Consider the following 25,427-nt stretch of genomic DNA (forward strand, 5'->3'; position numbering starts at 1 on the left):
TGGCATCGTACTTTGTGGGAGCTCACTCACTTGATCGTGTGTCTTGACCTTTTAGATCAAATGTAGATCTTTGCTTTACAGCCTGTTATTTTATACTGTGAAGTTTAATATGAAGATACTTTATAAAAATCAGCTGTGAAACGTTGTGCTTTACATGCAATACTAATGATTGTTGTTTTCGTGCTTTTGAGTCTCTACACACTGTAGGAAAACTAAGAGAGCAGAAGATGGTGGTGTAATCCACACATGAGATAAATACTATGTAGGAAGTAGTTTCGAAATATTTTTGCTTTCCTCTTTTACTTTATATGACCTTTTTAACTCTGCAGTTACCATGACTATTATATGTTAATATATATTATGGTCAAAAACACATAATAAAAATTAGAAAGAACTTAAGAATTGGGTCTTTCACAGAAACTGTGATGTCCTGGTTGTGCTGAAGACAATGGTGACAGTGCAGTTAACCTTGCTGAGGCCACCATCTCACCCAATCTGGTTGAATTTGACAGCCTATGCTTTCCCTCAGTGAATGCAAGTGATGTTAGTTGTAGTAACAATTGCAGTGTACCCTAACAGTGCATTTCTTATGTGTCTCTGATTAGAGACCCTTGTGTTTCCTCCCTCAAAATTTAGAACTTTCACAAGCTGTAAGTTTACGGCATCTTTCAAAATTATAGTGAAAGAAAAGGAACAGAATTCTGCAAATGTTCCTACCTGGTGTTATGAGCTTCTAGCCTGCTTCTCTTTCCTGTTTTAATTTTTCCCTCTGCGTTTTTTCCCTTCTTTCTTCCTCTTAGTATTGGTTTTGCAGTATGTACTGTTCTGCTTTGCTTTTTTTTTTAGCCATTATTCTGTTCTCATCACTCTGTTTTGGGTTATGACTGTTTCCTCATGCTCTTCCCTGATAGATTCTGAGCTGCATCTCCTTTCACTCAGCTCTGTGTGCTATACCATGGAGTTGAATTGACTAGAAATGCTGGCAGAGAGCACTTCAGAGAACAGTCTAGCTATTTCCATCTGCAGTTAGTACACTCACAACTGGAGCAAAGAAAGTAGAAACAACAGACACTAAAGAGGTCTGAAAGTTCATGTCATGTTTTTAACCTTTTTAATAGGGCATGTGAGATTGAGATTTTTAAATAAGTATTTTTCTTTATTCTACCTGGAGGATTTTGGCACCAATTTGAAGCTAGTTTTGGTCAGCCTGAAGTTGTATTTCTTCATGACTAAGTGACTGCATACGTATGTCAAGTAAATAATTAATCAAAGAAAGTTTCAATTTACTTAAGCTCCTGTAACCATAGTGTCTTTGGAGAGATGTCTTGCCAGCTGAATCCAAAGGTGGATGTGCTTTCTTACCTGAATGACTATGCTCAGTAAGCTGGCCTGACAGGAGTTTGTGGTGCTTGTTTGGCTTATGAGAAAGGAGAGAGCTGCTGGACTGGACTGACCAGGAGCTGTTACTTCATTCAGAGAGCAGCAAGACTGGGCAGGGAGCCATGCTGGAGGGGTTTGATCCAGGCAGCAGCTGGACTGGGCCTGGCTAAGGGCCATGCTGGAGAGCTTTGATCCAGAGAGCATCTGGCCTTATTGAGAAGGTTCAGACCAATCCCTCAGTGGTGGAGATGGATGGTCTGGTCAATAGGAATTAGATTCCAGTGTGCAGTGGGGAAGTATGGTTCTCCTAAACAACCCTGATCATGTGAATGGTGTTGCTATGTTATTGGCAGCAATGTCCTTTCCTGCATAAGAGTAAGAAGATGTACATTGATGTTTCCAGGAAAGGAAAAAGAAAAAAACCTAGGCAGTATCCTTGACCTCTAAGTATAAGTAATCTAGACAATCTTTACAGTCACAAGCTAATCTTTTTTCTTATCATTATTTCCTCTGCTGTTGGAGGCATATTTGTAACCAGACATCTCCCAAAGAATCTCCAAGGCCCTATTATTCTGTTGCCTTGCAGTATTGAACGCTAATCTGTTATTTTACATTGAGTAATTATTTTAAAAGGATGAAATTGAAGGATGAAAGGATGAAAAACAGGGGATCGGATCAGACTCTTATATTTAGGCAGCTATTATGTGCAGCAGTGTTTAAATACATGGTGACCAGGCACCTAAAATTTTCTGAAGATCTGTTTCTTAGTAAATAACCTTGATGATGTGGTTGTCTCTTACAGGACATTGCTTACCCCTTTTTCTTGTTAAATGTTACCTAATTGGAGCAATTTGACTGCCTCTACAGTGCAGCTTGTGTATTTGGTCTTGGACCTATTTCATAGCCTACTGTGCCTCTTAGTAGGGTTTCTTACTGAAAAGAAAGGCCACTAAGTAAGATATGGCCACTTAGGACAAGTTAGTAAGATATGTCTAGCAGTCCCCAGATTTATTCATAGAACCAGTATCATTTATACTGCAATACTATGTTCTCTGGCGAATTCTCCTATCTCTGCCTCATACTGTCCTCTCAATTTTTAAGCTGTATCTGCAAGTACCATTTCTTAAGTACAATTTCAAGTACATTTTCTTAAGGCAACAGCACTACCAAAAAAAGTCTTGCATTTTTCCCACTTTTAGACCCTTGGTCTTCCCTCTCTCTTCTAAGCTGTGTTTGTGCAGGCATATTTGTTTGTGTAATGGTTGCATTAATAGTAGAACAGAAGGCTCAGTACTGCTAGTGCTTATCAGGGGAAAATGAAAATAGTAAGAGAAGGTAGGTAGTATTTTCTTTGTTATGAGGCCCAGGGTGTACTAGGTTAAATTTAGGCAGAAATTCTAGTTCCTGTTATACTACTCAGGGATACGTAGCAGATAAATAATGCCAGCTCCTGCAAGGGAAGTGAAAATGGCACTATTTATGTATACTTTTCATAAAAGTAACAAGGCAGCAGTACCCTGAAGAACTGACCACTATTACTCTGTTACTCTGTGTTGCCAGTTTTAAGGCATCACTTACTATTTCCCTAGCTTGCTTCCTGTCTTTGAGGGTCCGAGGCAAGCACGGTGTAAAGACCAATGTGGTAATTGAGCAGTGGGAGGAAGTGACTGAGGAGCTGTGAGTAAACAAGTTAGTATTAATACTGTTCCATCGTCTTAATTTCTCCAGTTCCACTCTCAGCAGCAGATCTGTATGCAGGCCTAGGAAATAAACAGCTACACTTAATTAACAATGCTACAGAGACCTGTACGTTCTGTCTCCTGTCAAAATATTGCATTCAGGCAGTCAGAAGGGGAAAAAGAGACAGGCTAATAGCACAGTTATGGAGTAGCCTTGTATATTGCACAAATGGTTTGTTATAGTTTAGATTAGTCAGCAGTGGGGGTCCACTTCACTAATTTTACTGCTCTCTTAATATTTTGCCCCTTCATTCCCAAGTGATGTGTGCAGACATACTTTAGGAGCACATTTTGAACACATGCCTCATGTATTAGTTCTGTCGAAATGAATAGGTGTTCAGTTGAAAGCTGCTGCCAGAATACATTTACGTTCTGACAGTGGTGAAAGGTTTCCCAGACTCTTTCTGTTTACTTGGTCCAAGTGAAACTGCTCTGTCATTCTATCATGTGTCCTTGTAACATCATTTTAGAGTAAGTACCTTATTCTTTTCACTTCACCTACCACGAGGCTCTGAATGTTGCTTGTCATGTTACCTGTCATACAGTTTATGGATTTTATAAATAAAAGGTATCTGATGTTATACATGACCTTGGTGAATCCACTGGAGGGTCTTTCAAATAATTTAAGGATGCAGTTTGTGCTAAAGACCGGATTTAGCATTCCTTAGAAAAGCTAAGGAATACCTCTGTAGGAACTTGAACAAAGGTAGTAGGATCAATCCCTTTAACAGCTACTGTGATTAATGTTTCAAGACAAATTTTTTCTCCTGTGGTTTGATGAAGCCATTTTTATAGTCCATTTCACCAAGAATTTAAATTGTGTATTGGCTTATTAATCAAGGTGTTGTGAACTTTAAAAACATCACTATGTTCTTATCATCTGATTAATTTGAAATTGTGTCAAAGACACTAAAGCACTTAAGAGCATCCTTCCTAGGGAAGTACGAATTGTGGGGTTTTTATTCAACTTTCATTCAACTGAATTTAGTATTCAACTAACAGATGATGAGATTCAAATATAAATTAGTCCCTTCAAGGGAGAGATGGGAGAGATTAAGACAGAAGATATTCACAATCTGTATGATGCTATTCAGTGTCATTTTGGTAGAATGATAAAAATGTCCGATTTTGCATACAGAAGTTTATCCTTTTTAGCTGGAACACGTTTAGAGCTCTTGATGCTTCAGACAGACAAGGGCAAGAAGCTAAAAAAGCTAGAAAAGAGTAACAACTGGCTCTACTGGGCGTGGAGTGAATAGTCGATGAGTGGGATTTCCCCTTACTTTCAGTGTGGACATACTAGGGAGTGAAATTTTTGTTGCTTTCACTGTTGTCAGATAGTTCAGTTCTGAGAAATTTTGAATATCTCATCCCACAGTCTTTGTTTCCACCTGATTTTGAGGGATTTCTAGTGGAGTGGACTCTCAATCTTCACGTTATAGAATAACTCACAGCACCAGTTTTCCTTTTTCCATCTGCCTTTTTCTTTTTGCCTACCATTCCTCCATTTTATGCTCATCCCATTTTCCTACTCTGATAACTGATGTTGAGTTTGATTTTGTTTTTAAAGGGTGTCCCTTTGCTTTCCCTGCCTGTACCTTGTACCTTTCTGCTCCCCCAGAATGCTGTGTTACTTGACATACCTCTGTCTGGCAATTCCCTGCATTAAGGTTCCCCATTTCCTCAGGACTGAATGCTACAGGAGCAGCAAAAGGACTTTCCATATAGTTTCTGTATTTCTTATTCTAAAGGCAGATTCAATCCTTGTTTTATACAATTTTACAGTTTGAGAATCTGCTGTCTTCCTGAGAGCAAGATCTAGAATAAAAACGTGCTGATAAGTATGGCACATGGTCTTAATCTACTGTGGATTTATTAAAGTACAGATGGTGTACTTCCTGAGTTCCTAGAATTACCATAGGAAGTATGTGGTCCTCAAGCTGTTCATATATGATTAAAAAAAACCCCTGTTTTTCAGATTTGGTCCAATGAGATTGGCTTTGAGAACATCTAAGCCCTAGGGAAAATACAGCTGAAATTTCCCTGTATCATCAGTTTTATGAATTCAAGCCAACAGAATGTTTCTACTTCAAGTTCTCATTTAGCTTAATAGTTCACGAAATTAGTTGAATGTAGCCTGATATCTGCATTGTTAGGCACATTATTGATTTAATTGCAGAAGTTGTAGTGCTGCTCCAAGTAGTGAACAAAGACTGTCATCCACTAGGTCAGGTAAATTCATTTAGTGGTAAATGTTGCCTTGCACAATTGTCTGAAATGAGCAGAAATTTAATCCGAGTCTGATGTCTGCACACTTTGCCATGAATAATGCAGCAGAAGTCTGGACTGCCTCTTGCACACCCATTTTTATCTAAATACGAAAAGATTTCAGTCACATGAAGCAGAGGCCACTCTGACAGTGGAACAGAAATTCAGAAATTTAACTTCTAAAGGAATGAGTCGTTGTTTTGCATCTCTTGCAAATAAATTGTTTTAATTGTGTACCTTTTGCCTCGCATAAAGAGCGTTGAGTAAGTTTTATGAGTAAAAAGCCATTGAAGAAGCATTTTGGTGATCTATCATGGGGCTGTAAAGTGATTGTGAGACTTTAATGACAAAACAGAATAGGGATTTATTTTGTTCTTTCTTTTTTCTCTAACTTTCTCTTTTTTGAATTTTTCAAGTCTTGAAAATGAGTGCATGAAAAACAATTGCATATTAAAAAATGAGGAAACTTGCTGGCATTGATCTTATGCATTTAAAAGGACTAGAAGTCTGTGGAGTAAAGCTGGTATTTGAGAGAATATTTATTCATTGCCCCACATATCTCAGGGCATAAATTAATAGGAAGCTGTAAGGACTTTTAATGGTTGTCTGCAGAGAGTTGTGAAAGAATGTTGGTGCTCTGCTGCTGCCTATAAATGCACCTCGCAGGGAGCTGATCAAACCTGACTGCCTGCTCTGACTTGGTCATCCTGGCAGGCTTCATGTTAGACAGGATCTCTTCTGGCCAGCTGTGGCTCAGAAGGGCTGGGGCACTTCTCAAATCAGCATCCAACATTTTAGGTTTTAGTTACAATAAGAGGCTTATTTGCAGCAGTAACATGCACTTGTCTTATATCAATATGTTTGGTTTTGGTTTTTTGTTTTTTTTTTAATTTTCTTTAAGATACTGTGTAGGTAGCTAAACTTTTGCCTGTAGCCATTTCTCTTATTTGAAGCTGCAGCTGCAGAATAATCACTTGAGGTTACAGAGTTAAAGAAGCAAGAGAGAAGAAACATGATGTAGTGCTAACTAAATTTGCTTGAGAACTGGAAAGGGCCTACCTGGTTGTTCTGCATAGAACCATTCAGACCAAGCTACAATAAACCTGTGTACAGAAATTTTGTAGGCAGAACATTTGCTAGCACTTGCTATGTGAGATCTGCAGAGTTCTTAGCTCTGAACTGTGTGCTCTGAGAGTCTTCTGCTATTTGTATTTCACTCCTTGAGAAAAAATAAGATAAAGAGCTGTATGCAAAGGCAGCCAAGAAGCTCTCAGTAGGCAGTGCCAGCTGTTACTGTATATTGAAGTTACTGCAGAACTGAAGGGATAGAGATTCATGTTATGTTGTCTTACTGTTGTCCTCAACAAGGAGCATACAGACTGGATACTTCCTCAGGGACACTGAGTACACTGCAAAGAATTTCTTGGTGGTGAGAAGAAAGGAAGAGGGCTGTTCTCTCTCCTCTGCAGCCTACATCCTGTGGGATTTGCTACTAGGGGTGACTGAGTTTCTAGAAAATTCGTGGGCAATGGAAAGAAAAAGAAAGGCGGTTCTTTCCTTCTCTGTCGGCTCTGACCACGAGAGTCAGTTCAGCAGCAAAATAAACAACATTTATTCTTCTCTTTCTTCTTCAATCAGTCTTGAAGTGTTTAAGAAGAGAAGGCTCAGGAGGGATCTTGTTGATACCTGAAGGGAGGCTTCAAAGAGGATGGAGCCAAGTTCATCCTCTGTAGGTGGCCCTGCCTGAGCAGAGAGTTTGGACTAGATGGCCTGTAGAGATGTCTTCCAACATTAGCCTCTCTGTGGTTCTGTGGCTTGAAATGGCATCTTTCCCAAGCAAAGTCTTCAAAATCAGCTTGTCAGAAATCATGTTGTTAAGGGGTCTCCATGTTGCAGCAGGTGCAGGCAGTGGAGTTTTGTCCATGTCAGTAAAAGCAGTGATAGTTCAGAAGCACAGAGCATTGTGTGCAAAGCAGGAAGGCCCTTTCTCTTTGTGTGTGAGTGCCTCTGTACAGAGGTGTTTCAGTTGTTCTCTAAGTACAGCACAGTGTCTGTCTTCTGTGTTTCTACTTCTGATTTGGACCAATAGGCTACAATGTACAAGGGCTCTGGAAGTAGTGAATCAGTGGATAGAGCAAAAGGGAAGAGGAGGTGGCAGGGAGTAACATGGTGAGGGGCAAGGAAAATAATGCCAGAGGAAAAATCTTTATGATAAATGGTGATCCACAGAGTGGAAGGCTGATGTTAGAAGAGGGTGATTGTATGAGATTGGACCTAGATACAGGATGAACTGAGGTGACTGGAATAAGACCTTGGTATCTCAGTCATTTACTAATTTACTCTGTCTACTACAAGGGCTGCCCAGAGCAAGAGGACCAAACAGGAATTTGGTGAAAATAAGACAGGAATTAAAGATCACTATCTGGCACTTGCCTTGGTTCCTTTTACAAATATTTGTCTTTTCTGTGTAAATTAACAATAAACAAGGCAGGAAGTATTATGCTTGAGTCAGTAAGTTAAGGTCAAAGATCCACTTCACCTGTGGGATTTCCTGTATATATTATATTCACTCTGAATATTGCATTTCATCAGCAATTTTAAGAAATCACATTTGCAAAATATTTTAGTAGTGAATATTTTAAATATCTTCAAAACTTAATGTTCAGGAGGCTTTCCTTTTTTTTTTTAAATTACATTTGCTGATTACGGTATAAAGTGGAAAATGTAATTCAGACTGTGAAATAGGGTTATTATAAAGAATCAAATATTTTATAGTCTCTAGCAGGAAACTCTTTTAGTAATAGGAGCTTCACAATAGAAGTCCATAAGATTTGTTTGGTAATGTTTTCAGCTAAATCAACGGTTATTAATCTTATTGTCATAGCAAAGCAAACGTGACAACATTGGTAGACTATGTTCTCTCTTTAAAAGGTTTTTGCTTTTTCTTCTCCCACTCCTTTTTAACAGAACAACTCTTAATAAAAATGGAGTTTACCAGTTTGAACAGGCTTCAAAATGTAAGGCAATTCAGGACAACATTTTGTCATCATCTATCAAGAAAAAAAGGTAGGTATTTGCTGTCCTTTCTGCTTTGTTTGTTTTAAATGGAAGGGTAAAAGATTGTCCTTTTTTACATAATTCTTGGTTTATTAATGTGGAGCTATGCAACAGAAAACTGAATTTGTTTAACCAATGTTTGCTGCTTTTTTTTCTTTTATAAAATAAGATTTATTTGAGGTGTGATTGTAGCTTTTTTATTTTCACAATGCAAGATTTCTTCTTGTCAGTTAGCTACATTGCATTCCAAGTTATTCACAAAAAATTGAGTAGAAGTGTGGGATATAATTTTGTTTTTGAGTGTCTTTTCCCTGACTGGTGAACACTCCTCCTTGTTATGAGTTAATGATTCTATTCAGCATTGTTGACTGGAGTAAGTTTGGAAATTTACTAGTATAAAGACTTGCTGTTTGGTCACATGATTGCATTATGATAATGAGTCCACAGGAAACTAACAGTCCCAATTTCAGATGCATTGTAAAAGAACCACCCCAAATTAATTTTGGGTTTCAGCTTGATGTTCTGTATTTTTCTGGCATGGAGAAAAATCTCACTTTGATATCGGTCCTGCTCAAATTCCTTGTCACTTTCCAAAGTGAAAAGGGGAGAAGCAGCCATTGTTTTTGACATGTAACGTCTTTTCCTATGTGGATGCACCAATTGATAAAAGGATCCATCCATAAATAAAACATTGTAAGTAAGAAAGGCTTCCCATTAGGACTGAGTTGCAGCTTCAAATGGATGGTGCCATGCTGTCTTTAAAATTGGGAGCTTCCCTCCTTAATGCCAAAACAACATTAAATGATGATTTGAAAAATTACTCTTTTTGCCTCCTCCTTACTTTTTTATTGCATTTAAAGATCTTCCACCTCTTTTTAAGTCATCATATTTCCAGCATTTCATCTTTACTCTTATTATTACTTCTTTATTTCTTTTTTTCCCCCCTTCTTTACAATCTCTTCTCCCATCAATATTCCACCTCTTTCAGCATCATTATAATTTAATTTTTTGTTCTTTTGAAAGGTGATAGACTACTATGTTACTGATGCACTGATAGTGAGAGCTGAAACATGGATTGGCAGAGGTCAAAGAATGCAGTTGACTGAAAACTTGAGTGATTAACACCAAGGGAAGGAAAAGCAGTTACTATATTGCTTTCAAAATCCACTTACAGCAATATAAATATTGCTGTTTATCCCACACACTGCAAAGTTTTAGTTTTTGGAGATGAGCTCTTCATATTGAGAACGTTTTGGAGCTGAGATTACAGGAGAAACTTTACAAAGTACAAGACCTTTGTTCTGTGGTTAAAGAGGAAGGGGCTGTACCATTTAATGAGGCAGAAGATGAATTGGGCAGGTAGGAAGAGAAACAGATGCTTGGAAAAAAGGAGCAAGGGATTGCTTTTTGTCATTAATATTGCAGCTATTGACTTAGACTGAGAGGAGCTGCAGGGGTTTTGTTGCTTTTTCAAGGTGTGACCTATGGGTATGGTATATAAATGCTTTATATTGCAGTTCTAGACTTGCAGGGACATTCTGGACACTCCTGCCTCTTAAGTTGGAAGAAAGAGAAAAAAATTACTAATTTAAAGCTTGTCAAGTGATTTGATAGTAAGAAATGCTATGTAAGTGGGAAGTTATTATTGTAGCAGGTATGTGCTGGTGGTGACAAAGAGCCAGAAATGCTGAGTTTTGCTAGCAGTTTTCCATTTTTATTCTAGAGCAAGCCCTGTGCACTATCTCCTGAGGGCTTATAAAACTGATTTTTAATTTTTTTTTTTTGTTAGTATTAACGTGTCCAGTGGCAAAACAGAGCCTCCTCTTATTTTGCATTTTAGGCCATAGTTTTTCTTTTTACTTATTTCTTTCTTGAACATAAACTGCCAAGTAGAAATGTGTTCTTTTTTACTCCTGCTGCTCAATCTTCCTTCTAATTCAAATATCTTTTTTGCAAGTTGGTATTTAGTTTTAACAAATAACCAGTGAGACTGCATCTGTCTGTTCTGACATTTTACCTGTTGTCTCCATACTATCGCAACACTTTTGTCATTGCTGTTGTCCTTTAGATATCTGCCAAAAATTAGAAGATACTAGTACTTTGTCAGTTCTTTGAATGTGCATAGTAATTCCACCTTAGCCACCAGAGTTAAGAGAGAAGGTCACTGCTTACCTGACAAGTACTCTGGACAAAAAAAAAGTGCTCCAGGTGTTATTTGTCAGTCAGGCTCATATAGTATAAGTGAGTTTCCTAGGACAGCAAATTAGTATAATGGTTGTGGTGCAGGTGGAAGACGAAAACAGGACAAAACAAAACATGTTTCATTCATTCACTCTTCTCAGCACTGTAATTATTGTGTTATCCAAGTATTTTTATAGTTCAGTTTACCTGAGCTTTTTTTATCTTCATAATAAAACCCTTTTAGCATCAGTGAATATGTGCTGTAGGCTCCTGGGTGCCAATGGAAATATATGTAATGTGCCAGCTCTTTAAAATGGAACAGTGGAGAAGATGACTGTCTGGGTTTCAGCAGAGAAATGATTCCCTGATAACCTGAACTGATTCCTTTGGAGAAGTGAGTCCTCAAGCCTCTTTTAAAGCAGGAAATGCTAAAATTGGCTTTCTGAGAGGAAAACCAAGTTTTCTGGGCTGTAAATCCAGCTTCAGCAAATCCCAGAGCTTCATGTTGAATCTTTAAAATTTTAGTTCTACGAATACTGTCTGTATTGAAGTTCATTTCATAGAAACCTTTTATTGGTGTGAGCAGATGCCTTGCAGAGCTGTCACTGTTAGGAGCTCCTATCCTCCAGGACAATGTGCTGGGATGTCTGTGCTGCCTGTGGCACTGTGCCAGTTGGTAAAGACAAGTTCTGACAGTCCAGAGAGTCTTTGTAAGTCACAAGAAGGAGCTAAACTGGATGCATAGGGTGAGCAGAGGTGGTGTTCTGACTTGTAAAGACCTGGAAATAGTGTTTTTCTGTGTGAGCTGGTGAGCTTGGGTAGCTCTGAGCAAGAGCACTTCTATCCAGTAGGGACAGCTGTGGAAAGGCTGCAGTGTTTTTGCTTTGTAATTGGTGTTTTTACCCTAAGTGCATTTTCTGTTACAAGTATGAGAAGGCCATTACAGTTTTTGACAGTGAGTGCCTATGTCTCTTATGATGTCTCAGAACTAGCATTATGGATGATGCTTTCATTCTTCTCCCTACCAAATGTTGCCCTGTATCTTGCTAATAACTTGCCAGTACATGCAATTTCTTTCTGAATGCGTGGTAATTTTTTGATTCATTTCTGACTCTGAACTTCATCTTATCAATGGCTTTAGGTTAGAATTTGCTTTTTCTGTATTTTCTTTCTCCTGGACAACAATAGCCTAGAGTAACTCTTCATGGTCTGTTATCCTATTAATTTTTGGATTTTTTTTTTTTTTTTGTAAGTCCAAGAATCTAAGAGTGATTTCTTGTTTAGATTAAGGAATAAAACCAGGTGAGTTATTCAACATAAGAATAGGCTAATTCAGTCTTTTGCTTTTATCTCATCTTTACCACACAAACACTCCCTGCCCTGTACTGCTACTGACACTTGTCTGACCCCGTGGTGACTCAATCTAGGTATCAGTTCAGCAGGAAGGTAGTTCCATTTTCCCTGGCTGCAGTTCCAAGGCTGATAACATACCAGCAGGCAGCTGCCGAAATAGGAGGGCCTTGATCCCTGTTTGTCCATTTCCATCACTCTTTGCTTATACTGCCTGTGTTAGATGGAATCTTTCATATCTAGCTTAACACAATAAGGAAGAAGAAAAGGTATATGCATATCCTTTTCCTTCTGGATCACTTTTTAGTGATCTTTTTACTGGTAGTAAAAGTGAAGGCATTTGACATGTGCAAAACCTGGCAAAAGAAAAGCAGAGGAGGAGTCAGGTAGGCACCCATAGTGACACAAGGGAGCTGGGCTGGAAGGAGGAAGAATGTACTGCACCAGATCAGATCAGCTACAGCTGCAATGAAACTAGTTTTTTTCTTTTCCTGCTTCTGACAATTGAGTTCTCTTGAGTTGTGAAGGGCTCAGTAGAATCAGTTTAGTCATAATCCTCTAATTCCATTGAGTGTTTGCTAAGTATGGAGGATGAAAACTGTACATTGTCACAGGTGCAAACTTGAGCCAGAGACCAGTTTTAACTCAGCATTCCTCTTAAAATAAAAATTTATTTTTCCATATAGAAATTGGACATGATTTTACTTGGGGTAGGATAAATGAGTTATCTTTAGTGATTGCAGTACTTTTATGAAACAAACAATCTGTTTATTTCGAATGTGGAGCAGAGAGAAGGTAGCTTTCAATTACCTAATTGACCTCTGCTGCTGCAACCATCAGATTGTTTTTATATATTGCTTTTTATCAATTCTGATGCTCCACTTAAAAACAAGTGACATATCTTGCCATCTCAACTCTTGTGAAACTGTTCAAAATAGACACTTCTAAGTGACAGCTTGAACAAAGTCATGATTGTTTGGGTCATCACTAAGCTCTTTTCGTTAAAGTAATACAAATTAGATCTCGTATGGAGACTTGAGTCCCATAGAATTTTAGTCATAGGATCCATTGCATCTTTTTTTCCTATTCCCCCAGTTGTTATAAGTCACTTATTGTTTTTAAAAATCCTGTGTTAAGATCCTGGCACAAATGGGAAAAGTAGTAACATTGAACATGAAAGCAAAAATGTCTTTATTCTTTTGACTTGCATGTTACAAAGTATTTCACATATGAACAAATTTAAATCTCTTGACGGGATTTTCAAGAGCAGAGGTTATATGTAGCAATGTAACCAAAGTTATGGATTATGTTAAATAGCAGATTGTTTTATTTTAAAGGAAAACTTACATCTGTAAATATTGGTCTATTGTCTTTAGATGATTGAGCTTTGGGGAACTCTATAAAGTAAATGAAAGAGAAGGTATAAAAAGTGTTATGCTTCGTCTTGGCCTACAAGAGCTTTTGAGGTTTAAACCACCAAGTACAAGAGAATGATTTATATTATTTTGGAATTTTGCACTTGATGATTTCTAATAACTTCAAAATATTTATGGTCAGGTATGTAAGTTTGAAACAAGTATACTTTTGAAAGTTTCTGAAGTTCATTAGGACACCAGTATTAAGAAGAGATGTTTAATAGGTCATGCTAGTTAAATGAGGATAGTGCTGTTACAAATTACAAAAATAAAATAGGTCATGGAGTTCTAAAAGCAATCTATTATATATGCACCATGCACATTATTATTAATAAATGCATCATTTGAATGTTTTCAGAGAGTGTTTCTAAATATACATACATATATATTCTAGTGTTTGATGTTGTTTCCTTTTTTAGATACTCAGAAGATTATTATCTTCACATAGTCACAAAACTGCAGAACTGCACCTGGGTAAGGAAACCAGAAGAATCTACAAAATTCAGGTAATTTTCATTGTCTCATTTAGAAAAACTGTTTACCCTAGATTTTTCTAAGAAGCCATAAATTTAAATATTCCCATTTAAACAGATAATTTTTTTATTGCTTGTAGTAATTTCTATGATTTTTTTTTTTATGCTGGGGCTCTTCTTGTTTGTTGGAGTTTAACTGTGCAAACTGAGTAGAATAAAAGAACTACAGAAGTAATTTCCTCTATCTCCACTATAATGAGTGGTAAACTAACTTAAGTAGAACAAATTAAAGTATTCCTGGCATAAATCCAACAGTGTTAAAAAGGTACTGGTAATGTTATTTATCCATATGAACTGACACACTGATAAAAGGCTGTAATGAAGCAGTGTAGTCCTTACCCCAGGACCACTGCCTGTATTACAGAAGTGCCCAAGGCACTCATTAGCTTTGTCACTGCCTATCATGGCCCCTGAGAATGACAGCACATGATTCCTTCTGTCCTTGTTCGGGATGGCACAGAAGGATATGCTCAGTAGGGATGGTGAGCTCTGAAAAGCCTAATCTCTCATTTAGAAATCATGCTGGTTTTGAAGAGCAGCTTCACTGTGCCATCCCTGTTTTCTCCAGGGGAAAAAAGCTCTCTTGAATTACATTTTTACATGGATCAGCATTAAAGATTCTGTCAAGATTGTTAAAAATAAATAAACGGACCTATCTTCCAATTCTCTGGAGTTAACTAGCATTGAGATCTTAATATCCACATGCTCAACATCATCCCTTTGGAAGAAGTAGTTTTGGGGTGAGGAGAGACAGGGTAAAGGATTTTGTGCAACGTGAATTGCTGTGTTTGCTGTGTATCACAGCTGCCTAATGGTGTTTCCCAAAGCCGAGGTAGGAGTATACACAGAGTTAAAGAAACTTTGCATAGACTCGCAGGCCTTAGCTGTGCACAGAGCTATCAAGCATGATAAGGAGCTGTGAAGCAGCCCATTCCCCTTCAGAACAGGCAAGTGTTTTGCACAGAGTTGACAGGAGATGAAGCTGCTCTCACCTAATCATCACCCTGCTACATTTGAGCTAATTGTTTTCCAATCTTGTTTTTGTTTTAAACTTCTTTTCCTTCCAAAGGGACCAGCCACCACATACCAGCTTTTTGCTACTGCTTCTTAAATTATTGCTTATACAATGTCCCCTCCACCAGGCCAGCTTCTACATCTTCTAGGCCTATGGGAATCAAACATCCAAAGCATCATATAAGACTGGACTTTATGTACAGGATGCTTACTGTTCCTCACATGGTCTTTGGTTTCCATCAAGGAGTGTGGGTCATAAGTAATCAAGGTCGGTTATGCAACCAATGATCAAACTGGAAAAATTCAAAAGACAAAACTGTGGGATGCACTAAGCCACCAAAAAACTGTGGACTGTGTGTACATTGAGATGATCTTCCTAGCCTTAGTTTAGCTCAAATACCAAGCAGAAAACCATCTTGTAAAATCCATGGTTCGTCACAGACTGGATAAACTTGTTACTGAATCAGTGTTCAAGGGTTGTGCTCTTATGGTTTCCTTGGTTTTTAACATTCAAACTAGCTGGAGTATTAGCTAATCCATATGTATGTAACCCATGCTGCAATTCTGATGACAGTACTATGTGTTCTGTTCCTGAAATTTGATCTGATTTGATGTAATCAAATATTTCCATTGATACGACTAAGGACTAGTGCTTTGGTGTAGGGCATTGCAAATTATTGTTTTACAAAAGATGCTTTTGCATAAGTCTTGTCTTTCTTTTTTCATTCTCAGTCTTATGTTTTTGGTTTGGTTTTTTTTTTGGAAATTAGATATTAAAATTTTACAATTGTCCTTAATCCATGACCATACTGGAGATTTTCAAGGCCCTTAGCAGTTGATTAATAGAGTCTTTTAAAAAAAAATTTAAAAAGAAAACCAAATTTTTTATAAAATTTTCTGGCTAAATCTCCATGCTTACAGCACTCCCAGACTTATTTATCAGATTTAAGCCTGCAACTAGCTTTGGAAGGACACTTTAGCTGAGAAAGGATGCATTAATAGAGCTATGGGAGAGAAAAAGTTTCTAGAGTTGTAGTGAAATAAATTAATTAATAATCCCTGGGCAGTAGATTTCTTCTTTTTTCTGACTTAGCCTAGTATCAGTAATAGCTGTGTAATACAAATATTATACAGTCTGAAAATCTCATTAAGTAGGTAGATAAATACACCCATTTCCAGAAGAGGAAATTAATCTCTCAGGAGTTGTGCAGCAGAAACTGGGTACTACAGCCAGCCACTTTCAGCAGGAGAAACTTGAAGCGGCCTGTGTCACATTATTCACCTGCCAGTGCCACCAGAAGTCTGCCTGCTGACAAGACTGCAGAGAAGCTGCTTGACTTCTTTTCCTGTTTGTCCATCTGTTAAATGGAGTGAGCGCTTAGATGCTTCCCAGGCACGGTGTCAATTTTATGACATCTCTCTATTATCCTGAAGTTCTAAAGAACAGGCATGCATATTTATAAGGGATTTAATGTCTTATGCTTCAGGGCATAAACTAACCTCTAATTAATAAGGTTCAAGAGCAGCTTCTCCTGGGTAGTTAATTTTTCAGAGAAGCTTTGCTGTGTTTTCCTTTGCAGCTTTTGCTGTTGGCTTCTGTCATGCTGCTAGTGGAGTGAAGGAATATATGATTTAAGCCAGTAACTCGTATGTTCCTAGAAGACAGCACTGTGTGCCAAGGAGAACATCCATTCTCTTTGTAAGCTGCTCCCCCAGTGGATCCAGGCCAAATAAAATAATGTAAATTAGAGTGCAGCTCGGGAAAGAAATACTTGACTTTTTATTTGGCAAAAGGGTTACAGCTAACAGCCATGTCTGGCACAAACTACAATGTTCTTGCCAACTCACTGTTGGAGAGCAGAGTACAGGACTCCAGGCTGACCCTCCACTACCTGGCTCAGCTTTATCCTGCAGCTGTGCAAAATGTGTTCATTTGTTGTCAGAGAGCTGCCCTTTCCCAAATGGCTCCCTCTAAAGCTGCTCTGCTGTGCAGACCCACATATTCTCAGCTAGGTTGCTATCTGGCAGCACTCACTGGTTCTTAATGGCCACATGATGTTGTTTACACATGCATTTCTCAAAATCAGGAAGAACCAGGAAACCAGTACAAGCCATGATCTTTTTAATACCTCCCATATTCACAGTCACTCTTCTGTGGTTTACTTTTGTCCAGATTCTGTCAGGGAACCAGTCTCCTGGTATTTCACTTATTTTTGTGTCTATAATGGTGACATCAGCATTGCCAGATGTAGTCTGCCCTCAGAGGAGCAAGTGCAAGTACTTGGTTCATTGCTCTTGAAATCTAGTTAAGATGTATTGTGCCACACAGTAGTATTTGCTAGTCATTGTTAAAAGAATGGTGTAAATAGTATCCTCCTAAGAGTGATTTTGGGAGTCTTCTCCAACATTTACTCCTAGGGACATATAGAAAACCATATTTTTATTCAGACTTTTCCTTTATAAAATTTGTCTTCTGTTGACATTTAAAAAATTTCTTTTGTTCTTTACGGCTCTTCAATTATCTAGCATCTCCACATTATGCCTTTGTTTCTAAGCCCAACTGAATTTTTTTCTCCCTTTCCAGAATTACATCAGCTCTGTCTTGTTTTAGACAGAACAAGTCCTTGGATTTCTTGTCTGTAAGAGAGGAATTTGGAAAAGTGGGGGAAATAATCTCACAGCTGCCTAGAAGGGTCATCCTTAAAGCTCTAGGGAGAAAAAGCTGTGCTGGGTAGCTTCCTCTGCAAAGGATCTTCTAGCTACAGTCAGCAGAGTCTCAAGTTCCCTAGGTAACCTGAATATTAATTATTATATTAGTATTCTTCAAAGGTTTTCCACTTTAAAGAAATATTTCATTAATGCAACAAATTACAGAGCCCAATTAAGTGCAAGCTGTAATTGTTTTTTTACACGTCCACATCTCTGCTTTACAGACTTTTAAGCTTGATTTACTCTCATTTGGGCTATACATGAATGGTATCAATCTGCAGGTTTTCAAAACACTTGACTCAAGTTTTTGCAGAAAGCTACAAAATACTTAAAACAGGCCTCAAAATGAGGGGAGAAAGACTGAGCAGATGTTGTGGTTCAGAGAAGCCTCTGAGTGTTGTATTTCTGGCCACCTGACTGAGCTTGAAGTCTGTCAAAGCAATGCAACGGTGCTTCAGGAGTGGTATCACACTTGAACAGTGAGCTGTGGCTACTGGGGCCTCCCCCATGGAAAGACCATTCCAAACAAACCTTATTTGCATCTCATAATGAAGGGAGAAGGCTATCCCTGTGTGTTTTAAAATTCCTGATGTTAACTGCAGTCTAGCTGGCAGAATGCTGCCCTCAACCAAACTATTTTTTTTTTTTTTAAGGGGGAATTACTATTTAAAAAAAAGAACATAGACTCTTAAAAAGAAGAGTTAGAAGATCAACCATTTTTCTAGTCCTGTTATTTTCCCTTTCTTTTTATTCCACTTGACCTCTATTACTCTTTTCCCACTTTAATATCTCTTCTCAAAAGTTTGTGTTAAACATTCCTGCAGATTATAGAATACCACTTCTCGAAGAGATTAGTTTTGCTGTGAGCTACCCTCTAACCCATATAACAGTATTGCTTATCCCATCTGTGTACTGCAATGAACCCCAGCTGAAACACAAATAAAACACAGTGCAAGGTCAATTTATGCTTATATTAGCTCACACCACCACATAATCAATAGCTTTTCTAACACTAAACAGATCAATATGTCAGCTGTAATCTCTGAAATCTTCCAGTTTACAAGAAAGTACACAGAACTCCAACTGCAGAGCAATTAAGAGTACATTTGCTGCACAGATTTAATAGATGATATGTAAAATAATGAATATATATTCAAAGACATATTTTATTTCAGGAATGAAAAAGATGGGTGGAGAGATAGTAATTAGTGACAATTTGAAGAAATGCTTGAATCTTTTAACTGGCCTACAGACTATTATGTACTTTTCTAAAGGATGGAAGATTCCTATAAGGAGAATCTAATTTTGGATCAGTCTGAGCTAATTATGTCTTCATGGCAGACTCTCTAAATAGTCTTTGGTTTGAAAATTTTATTACACTTTTTACATATTCAGCCTTGATTTCAGATTCAACTCTTTTGACTTTCTTTGTCTTAGACATTTATGATGTTACTTCATTTATAGGCAATTCAAGGGCTGTCAGTGTATCATTCCCCTTCAACATGTTCTGTTTCAGCTATCAGATTTAACCACTCTTTTCTTAAAGTTTGGGATATTTCATAATATGCCTCATTGCACTTTGATTGACACATTGACTTGGATTAACAAGAGCCTGGAGAAGCCTGTATCATTGTGTAGAGCCCCCAGTGCAGTACAATAAGACAATTGCTTGCTCATTATAAAATATTACAGAAATGAACATAGATAAAATCGTAGTCTTCCTGCTTGTAGTGGTGCCCTTGAAATTTTGCTGCTATGGAGTGGAATTTTTTGTTCTTCTTAAAGCAAGCACAAAACTTTTTCTGGTTTGTCGTAATCCACTGACTTTTTTTGCTTGAACGATTTGCTCTTTGTTCTTGAACTTACAAGCTTTGCTGTGAAGTTCACTTAGCTCACAGGAGTTAAAGCTTTAAATATTTGCTAGTTATAATTTGTGTTGGGTTCTCTTTTATATGATGTTTTTGTGTCTAGAGTAACTGAAAATCTGCAAGGAGACACATCTATGTAAGTGTTGCTGATGTCAATAATGTGCAGGTGCTTTATAATAGGACTGATATGATACTATTTTTGCAAACAAACATTCACTTTATAGATGTTTGTAAATGGTGACTTAAAATCAAATAGCTTTACCCCATTATTGAAAAAAGTTTGTCCTGATCATTTTTAAAATACTCTAGTTGTTGAAATTTTGCACCTTGTCTAGGCAACCTCTTTCAGTGTGTTTCCTAATACTGAACTTAAGCTTTCTTTAGAGCAAATAAAATAATTTTCTTGACCCTTCCCACTGCCTTAAAGGACAGTTGAGCATCTACTATTTCTAGCAATGTTTTGAATATTTTGGTGCTTCTGCAGTGTCTATCTCCATCCATTTTTCTCCTCCTCCCACTCCAGTTTAGTCCAATGCATAACAATAGTGAAATATTTCACACTGTTCTCAGCAATGACAAATGCCTTCAGGCCACACATCCACAGGCACTGGTGTCATACTGAAGCATTTTCAGTGGAAAAAAATTGGTGGAATGGGAAATTTTTAAACTCTGCAGAAGTTTTTTACATAAAGACAAATTTCATACTCATTATCGGTTCTTCCAATATCACCCAAGAGTAACTCATATCACCAGTGCTGACTTTTGAACCAGCTGAGAGTCTGCTAACCCTTGGCTAACCATTGATTATTTTAGCCCTTGTGATTGGTCCACACTGAGTTGTTGAAGATGTTGGGATGTTTGCAGTATCTTCAGGATGTGTGCACACTGTGACTTGTCAGCAGGCCCAAATCAGCTAAAATGAATATATTCATACTAGCACAGAACTAAGGTAGCTAAGTTTGTTGCTATCTTAGCTACAGAGCAACTGCAGGAGCTGCAAAGAAATTGTATCAGCATATTTAGAGCATGTGTATTCCACTAAACACAGTGGACTATCCATATGGAGTGTTTGTTATGCAGAAAAGTTTGGAAACGTGTAATCAAAGCAACAGCCCTCTGTTACTGCCAACAGTTCAGCATGGAAAATTTGCATAGCAGTTGGAAAATAACATTATTTGGCTTGTCTCACAAACCAAAACAATTTTAGTAATTTGCTTCAAGAAACCTTCAAGAAAGGATTTTTTTTTTTTTTTTTTCTTTGTAAGGTCTCAATGGCCATGAGCCTGAAGAAATTATTTGGATGCCATATCAGCATCAGCTGGACAGCAATGCAAACATGGGTCTTGCACTCTTCAGCCACAAAGGAAAAAATTCAGTGAAAGTGTATGCTGAGCAACAAAAACCATTCTTTAGTGCAATTGTGTATGACTCTGTGTTGTCTAATGTGATCAAAACTTCCCAGACAAATGCAGCACACCCCTCTGCTTAGATTATTGACTAAGATTATCATGACTGTACTTACTCAGTCCTATGACTGGTTGTATTACCAGTCAAAATGGTGTCGTCTTTTTCCAGGTTCTGACTTTTTTCCTCACTTATTACAAGTGACTGTTCTAGATAATGCAGTCAAATCCCTTTCTGCTTATCTTGGCGTAAGAAATATCCGTGTTTGGAGTTATGCCTCAGGATTAAAAAAAACCTCTTAGATATCACTCAGCTTCCAAATCCCTGCAGGAGAAATGTTGGAGGAAAAGGCTTCTCCAAATAAGAAACTTCAGTAATAACCTCTGCTACAGAGGAGATATTTTCCAAAACTACTGCCCTACAAAACTTGGGTACTTTGACTCAAGCATCACCTTTGGTCTGGACTTGTCATGCTATGACTGGATCATAAACACCCTTTGTTCTAGGGCAACCCTGCAGTCTCTGATAAAAGCTGGAATTTAAACCTTTTTACTGTAAGCTACATTCATATTCTATATTCTGAAAGGCATGAGATGGATGCTCAGCCTGTATTGCAACATCCTATCTTCCAAGAGCTGCTTCCATATCTCGGGGTTTTCTCCCAGTCAGAACAATGTGAATCACTTTCTAGTCCTAAAAAAAAAAATGTTACTACTGTTTGGTGCTGTTCCAATTTTGACCCTTTTTTCTTATCCCACCATCTTAAGTTTCCCTCTCCCCAGGTGTCATAATACGAGTTAAAATGTCTTGGTTTTACAACTCTTCACGTAGAGCCCTTGTAGGATACGTGATAATCTTATGAAGTAAATGCTCTTCAGTGAGTTGTCACCTCCTGACAAACCACATATGAATGACATTAATACTCTGATGAGACTGCAGTAATAGATTGCTTGAACTGCCCAGTCTCTATTCCTTCCTCATCGTTTGCTCTCAGTTGTAGATTACCACGATTCACAGCTTGTACAAAATCCTGTGTGTACAGATTGCTCAATACACTGCCGTGGGTAATGCTGTCTGCAGGTTACACGCATTGCCACTTGAGCACAGTGGGATTATGTGTCATGATTTGATCTAAGTAAAATGTTTCTATTGTTACTACCAAATTTTAAGCATGGATGCTCTAAGAATATTTGTCATTACTCAGTATGCATTCTCTTGTTCTTACTGTGTTGCTGGACTAGCTTGGCTCTGTTTTACTTCCTCAGTGAATCCATAATATTAATTTAAACTATTACTTTCTTATTAATTATGATATCTGTTTTTCTTCCACACTGTTTCTGCTTTTATAAAAAGCAAGAACATGTAATCTCTATTAATGAATGGGATCTGTTATCAGTTTGCCTTTTCAGGGTCTGGTAGCCATCACACACAAAAGAGCCGTTTTACTAAAGTTGGCAGGAATATTCTGGCATTATTCCTTCTCCTCTGAATGTCCAGTGGTTGACACATTATGTTTAGGTCTGCTTCATTTAGCTTCAAGAAAATAAACAAGGAAATCAACATTAAGGGTTATGTGATTCCTCATTTCCATGTGAGTGCCAGGGAGCAGAGGGATAGGGTGTGGGATTCCAGCACAGTAACCTGGCCAGCAGAGCAGAAACTGGTAGCTGGGCTCATCCCACCCCTAGCCAGGAATGGGGCAGCCCTAGCCCAGACATGAGCACCTCCCTGGCAACAGGATGGACACAACTGCAGACTGGCCCTGCTATGGTGTTCCTGGGGCAGTGACTGATGGCTCTGGAAGACTGAAGTGGGGTCTTGGACCCTAGACAGGACAGGGACAGCCCCAGGGTGCTGGATAGTAGTGAGGCTTGGTGGTGCCCTTAGGACCTGACTGTGAGATCTGAATCCTCTTATTGCTACAGTATTTTTTAAGAGTGGGAAAAGCTGGTTATAGCAAAAGGCGACAAAAAAGAAAAGCAAGTGTGCTCCAGTCAAAAACAATAACACTGGTTCAATAACATCCAGTGTTCCCAGACATCATAATTTCACCCTGCTGCCTTACTGCATCCTTTTTACTTTGCCATATATTTAGAATAGGATACTACATATGCACAGAGCAAATGTTTTCACCATGTGGGTATCTCCTGACCCCAGAGCATAGTTCCACCCACAGCCTTGGACCTAGTGGTTTTCATTGGCCACAGATCTTCCCTGCCCCTTCAAGTTTTGAGCAGGCCATTGGGAATCACCGTGTTTAGGGAGTGGAGTCAAATGCAGCTTATGGAAATCTGAGCCCTACTGGTTCCTCTCTCAGGAGTGACACTTCCTTGTTACTCTGCTGTGGTTATTTCAGATCTGTGCCATCCCAGCACTCAGTCTTTCCCAGTGTTTCTCATATATCTGAAAACTTTGCCTTGGAGGAGTTTTGGAACTCAGTGTTCAAAACAGGTTAATATATACCAGTAAGTCATCTGGCAAATGAAATGGTGCTCTTTTCTTTTTTTGTCTCCTTTTGTATTTTATGTATGAAACAAACCAACCTTCCCAAGTTTTTTTTCTCCCTCATTTTGACCAACTATTCCAGAGAAGTGAGATTGAGAGATATCCCAGATATGGTCATTCTCTTCCCTGTCTTCCAGGAAACAATGTTTGTGTTCTTCTATTTGCTGGACTATGCTTCAGTTCAATCAGAAACATTAAGTTTTTATTTTTAAATAATATTTTTATAATATATATTTAATAAATATTATTTTAAAAAAGATATTACTGTTATTCTTGTATTTTCTCTGTCTACATTGTTTATAAAGTAAAATGAAACAACTTCTCTTAGCTGTGTCTTACCCCATTAAAGTCAGCTCGCTTTCAAGCAGAATTTGGCTTCTAATATTTAACTAGTTTCAACAGTTTGTTTTACTTTAGACATTGAAACAGTATGGAATAAAGCTTTTCTATTCCTTTGGCTCTAATGAGAATTTTCTTTTTCTTCTCAATTAACCTTCAGTGTGGTATTTTCAAAATTCTGGGCGATTCTGTTATAAATGTATTTTCTTCTCTGAATTGTTAGTAGTTCTCTTAGTATCTCACCTAATGAGAAATCTGTTTCCTAGCAATTGATACAGAATGCCTGGCCATGAATATTTCAGCCTTACAGCCTGAAAAAATCAGATCCCGTGGCAGCAGAGAGAACGCTGTTGCCCAAAGCAAAATGAATTACAGTGTTTTGGGACTGATTTCAAAGGTTTGATGGGGATTTTCATTTCGTTTCATTTTGTTTCATTTCACTGTTAATAATGTAGAATGTTCACACACATAATATTTTTATCAGTTTGGAGGTAACAGGAATTGTAAGATAAGTGATAGTCTTCACTCCCACAAAAGATTTGAGTAGTGAATCCCTTGCATTTTTATTTATTTAAGGACTTCTGCTAGGTGTTTGGGGGAGCAGGTAGGCTATCTGTCTGGCATTTAGGTATCTGCCTTCTTTATGTGCAAGCTGTGATGTAATTTATTTAACATCTGAGGCACTGTGCACAGGAAAATTGTGATTAACAGTTGGAGAAATTAATTATTAATTAATTGGCTTGCAACCATCTAGATGTTCACTAAGCACCACTGCCAGTAGCTTCCATCTCAATCTCTTTTATTTCCTTTTTTTTTTCCCCCTTCTTCAGCCTTCTAGTTTCTCACAATTACTTGTTCTATGTTGGTGAAAATCACATTTTTAATTCTTTGGGGACTGAAGTCCCTCAGTGTTTCTATATTAATCTTAGCAATTAATAATATTGAGGAGATTGATTATAACTTTTTCTCAGTGGGGAACAGAGACCAACAGATAAAAACAGTTATCAGTTCTTGGTCTGATTAGTTTCTGAACATTTGCTGTGAAAATGGACTTGCTTAGAAAAGCAAGTCAAAGAAATTACATCATAGAAGGTTAATATAGCCTTTTGCTGCTAGTTAATTCAAGCTGGTGTTCATTGATCTGGTTCTCTAGCATTGCTTTTCCACTTATTTGCATGTCTTGGAGCAGATTTTGTTTGTTTGTGTTTTTTGCAGGTCAGAATTAGCTTCCTGCTGTGATGCAGTTCACAATTTTATTGCTTCTCAAAGCAACAGCCCACTGGGAAGTAACATGAGTTATGAAGTGGACAGTAAAAAGACTATCCTCATTACAGAGGACATTTTTAAGATGCTTCCTGTGGTAAGAACTGTATCTTTTCTTGTTATTATAATCACAGTATATATATTTGGGTTAGTAATTGAGATATAGTGATTCCTCTGGAAGAGATTGTCAGTCCCTGTATGCGCTTATGCACTCTTTTATTCTCCTTGCAAGGTGGTTTTTTTGGTGTTGTTTTGGTTTGGGTTTTGTTTGTTTGTTTGTTTGTTGGTTTGTTTTTGTTTGGGTTTTTTTGTTTTTAGCCTTCCTCTGCACTGGTAGAGGCGTTTACAGATATCATAGATCATAGATTGGAGGTAGAGTTGCTACAGAACACAAGTAGTGCC

General features: G+C 37.9%; 1 protein-coding gene across 3 annotated transcripts in view; it reads left to right on the top strand.

Annotated features, from left to right (window-relative positions):
* ST8SIA6 (ST8 alpha-N-acetyl-neuraminide alpha-2,8-sialyltransferase 6) overlaps positions 1–25,427 on the top strand; it is a 44,782-nt gene that overhangs the window by 961 nt on the left and 18,394 nt on the right. For all 3 annotated transcript variants that reach the window (XM_088161052.1, XM_088161046.1, XM_088161059.1), the window contains 3 exons: positions 8,355–8,453; positions 13,810–13,896; positions 24,978–25,122. In XM_088161052.1, the coding sequence (XP_088017178.1) occupies positions 8,355–8,453; positions 13,810–13,896; positions 24,978–25,122 (331 nt within the window). The remainder of the gene's footprint in view (positions 1–8,354; positions 8,454–13,809; positions 13,897–24,977; positions 25,123–25,427) is intronic.

This window comes from Sturnus vulgaris, chromosome 1 (genome assembly GCF_052056855.1).
Source record: "Sturnus vulgaris isolate bStuVul1 chromosome 1, bStuVul1.hap1, whole genome shotgun sequence".
In the NCBI taxonomy this organism is placed as follows: Eukaryota; Metazoa; Chordata; class Aves; order Passeriformes; family Sturnidae; genus Sturnus; species Sturnus vulgaris.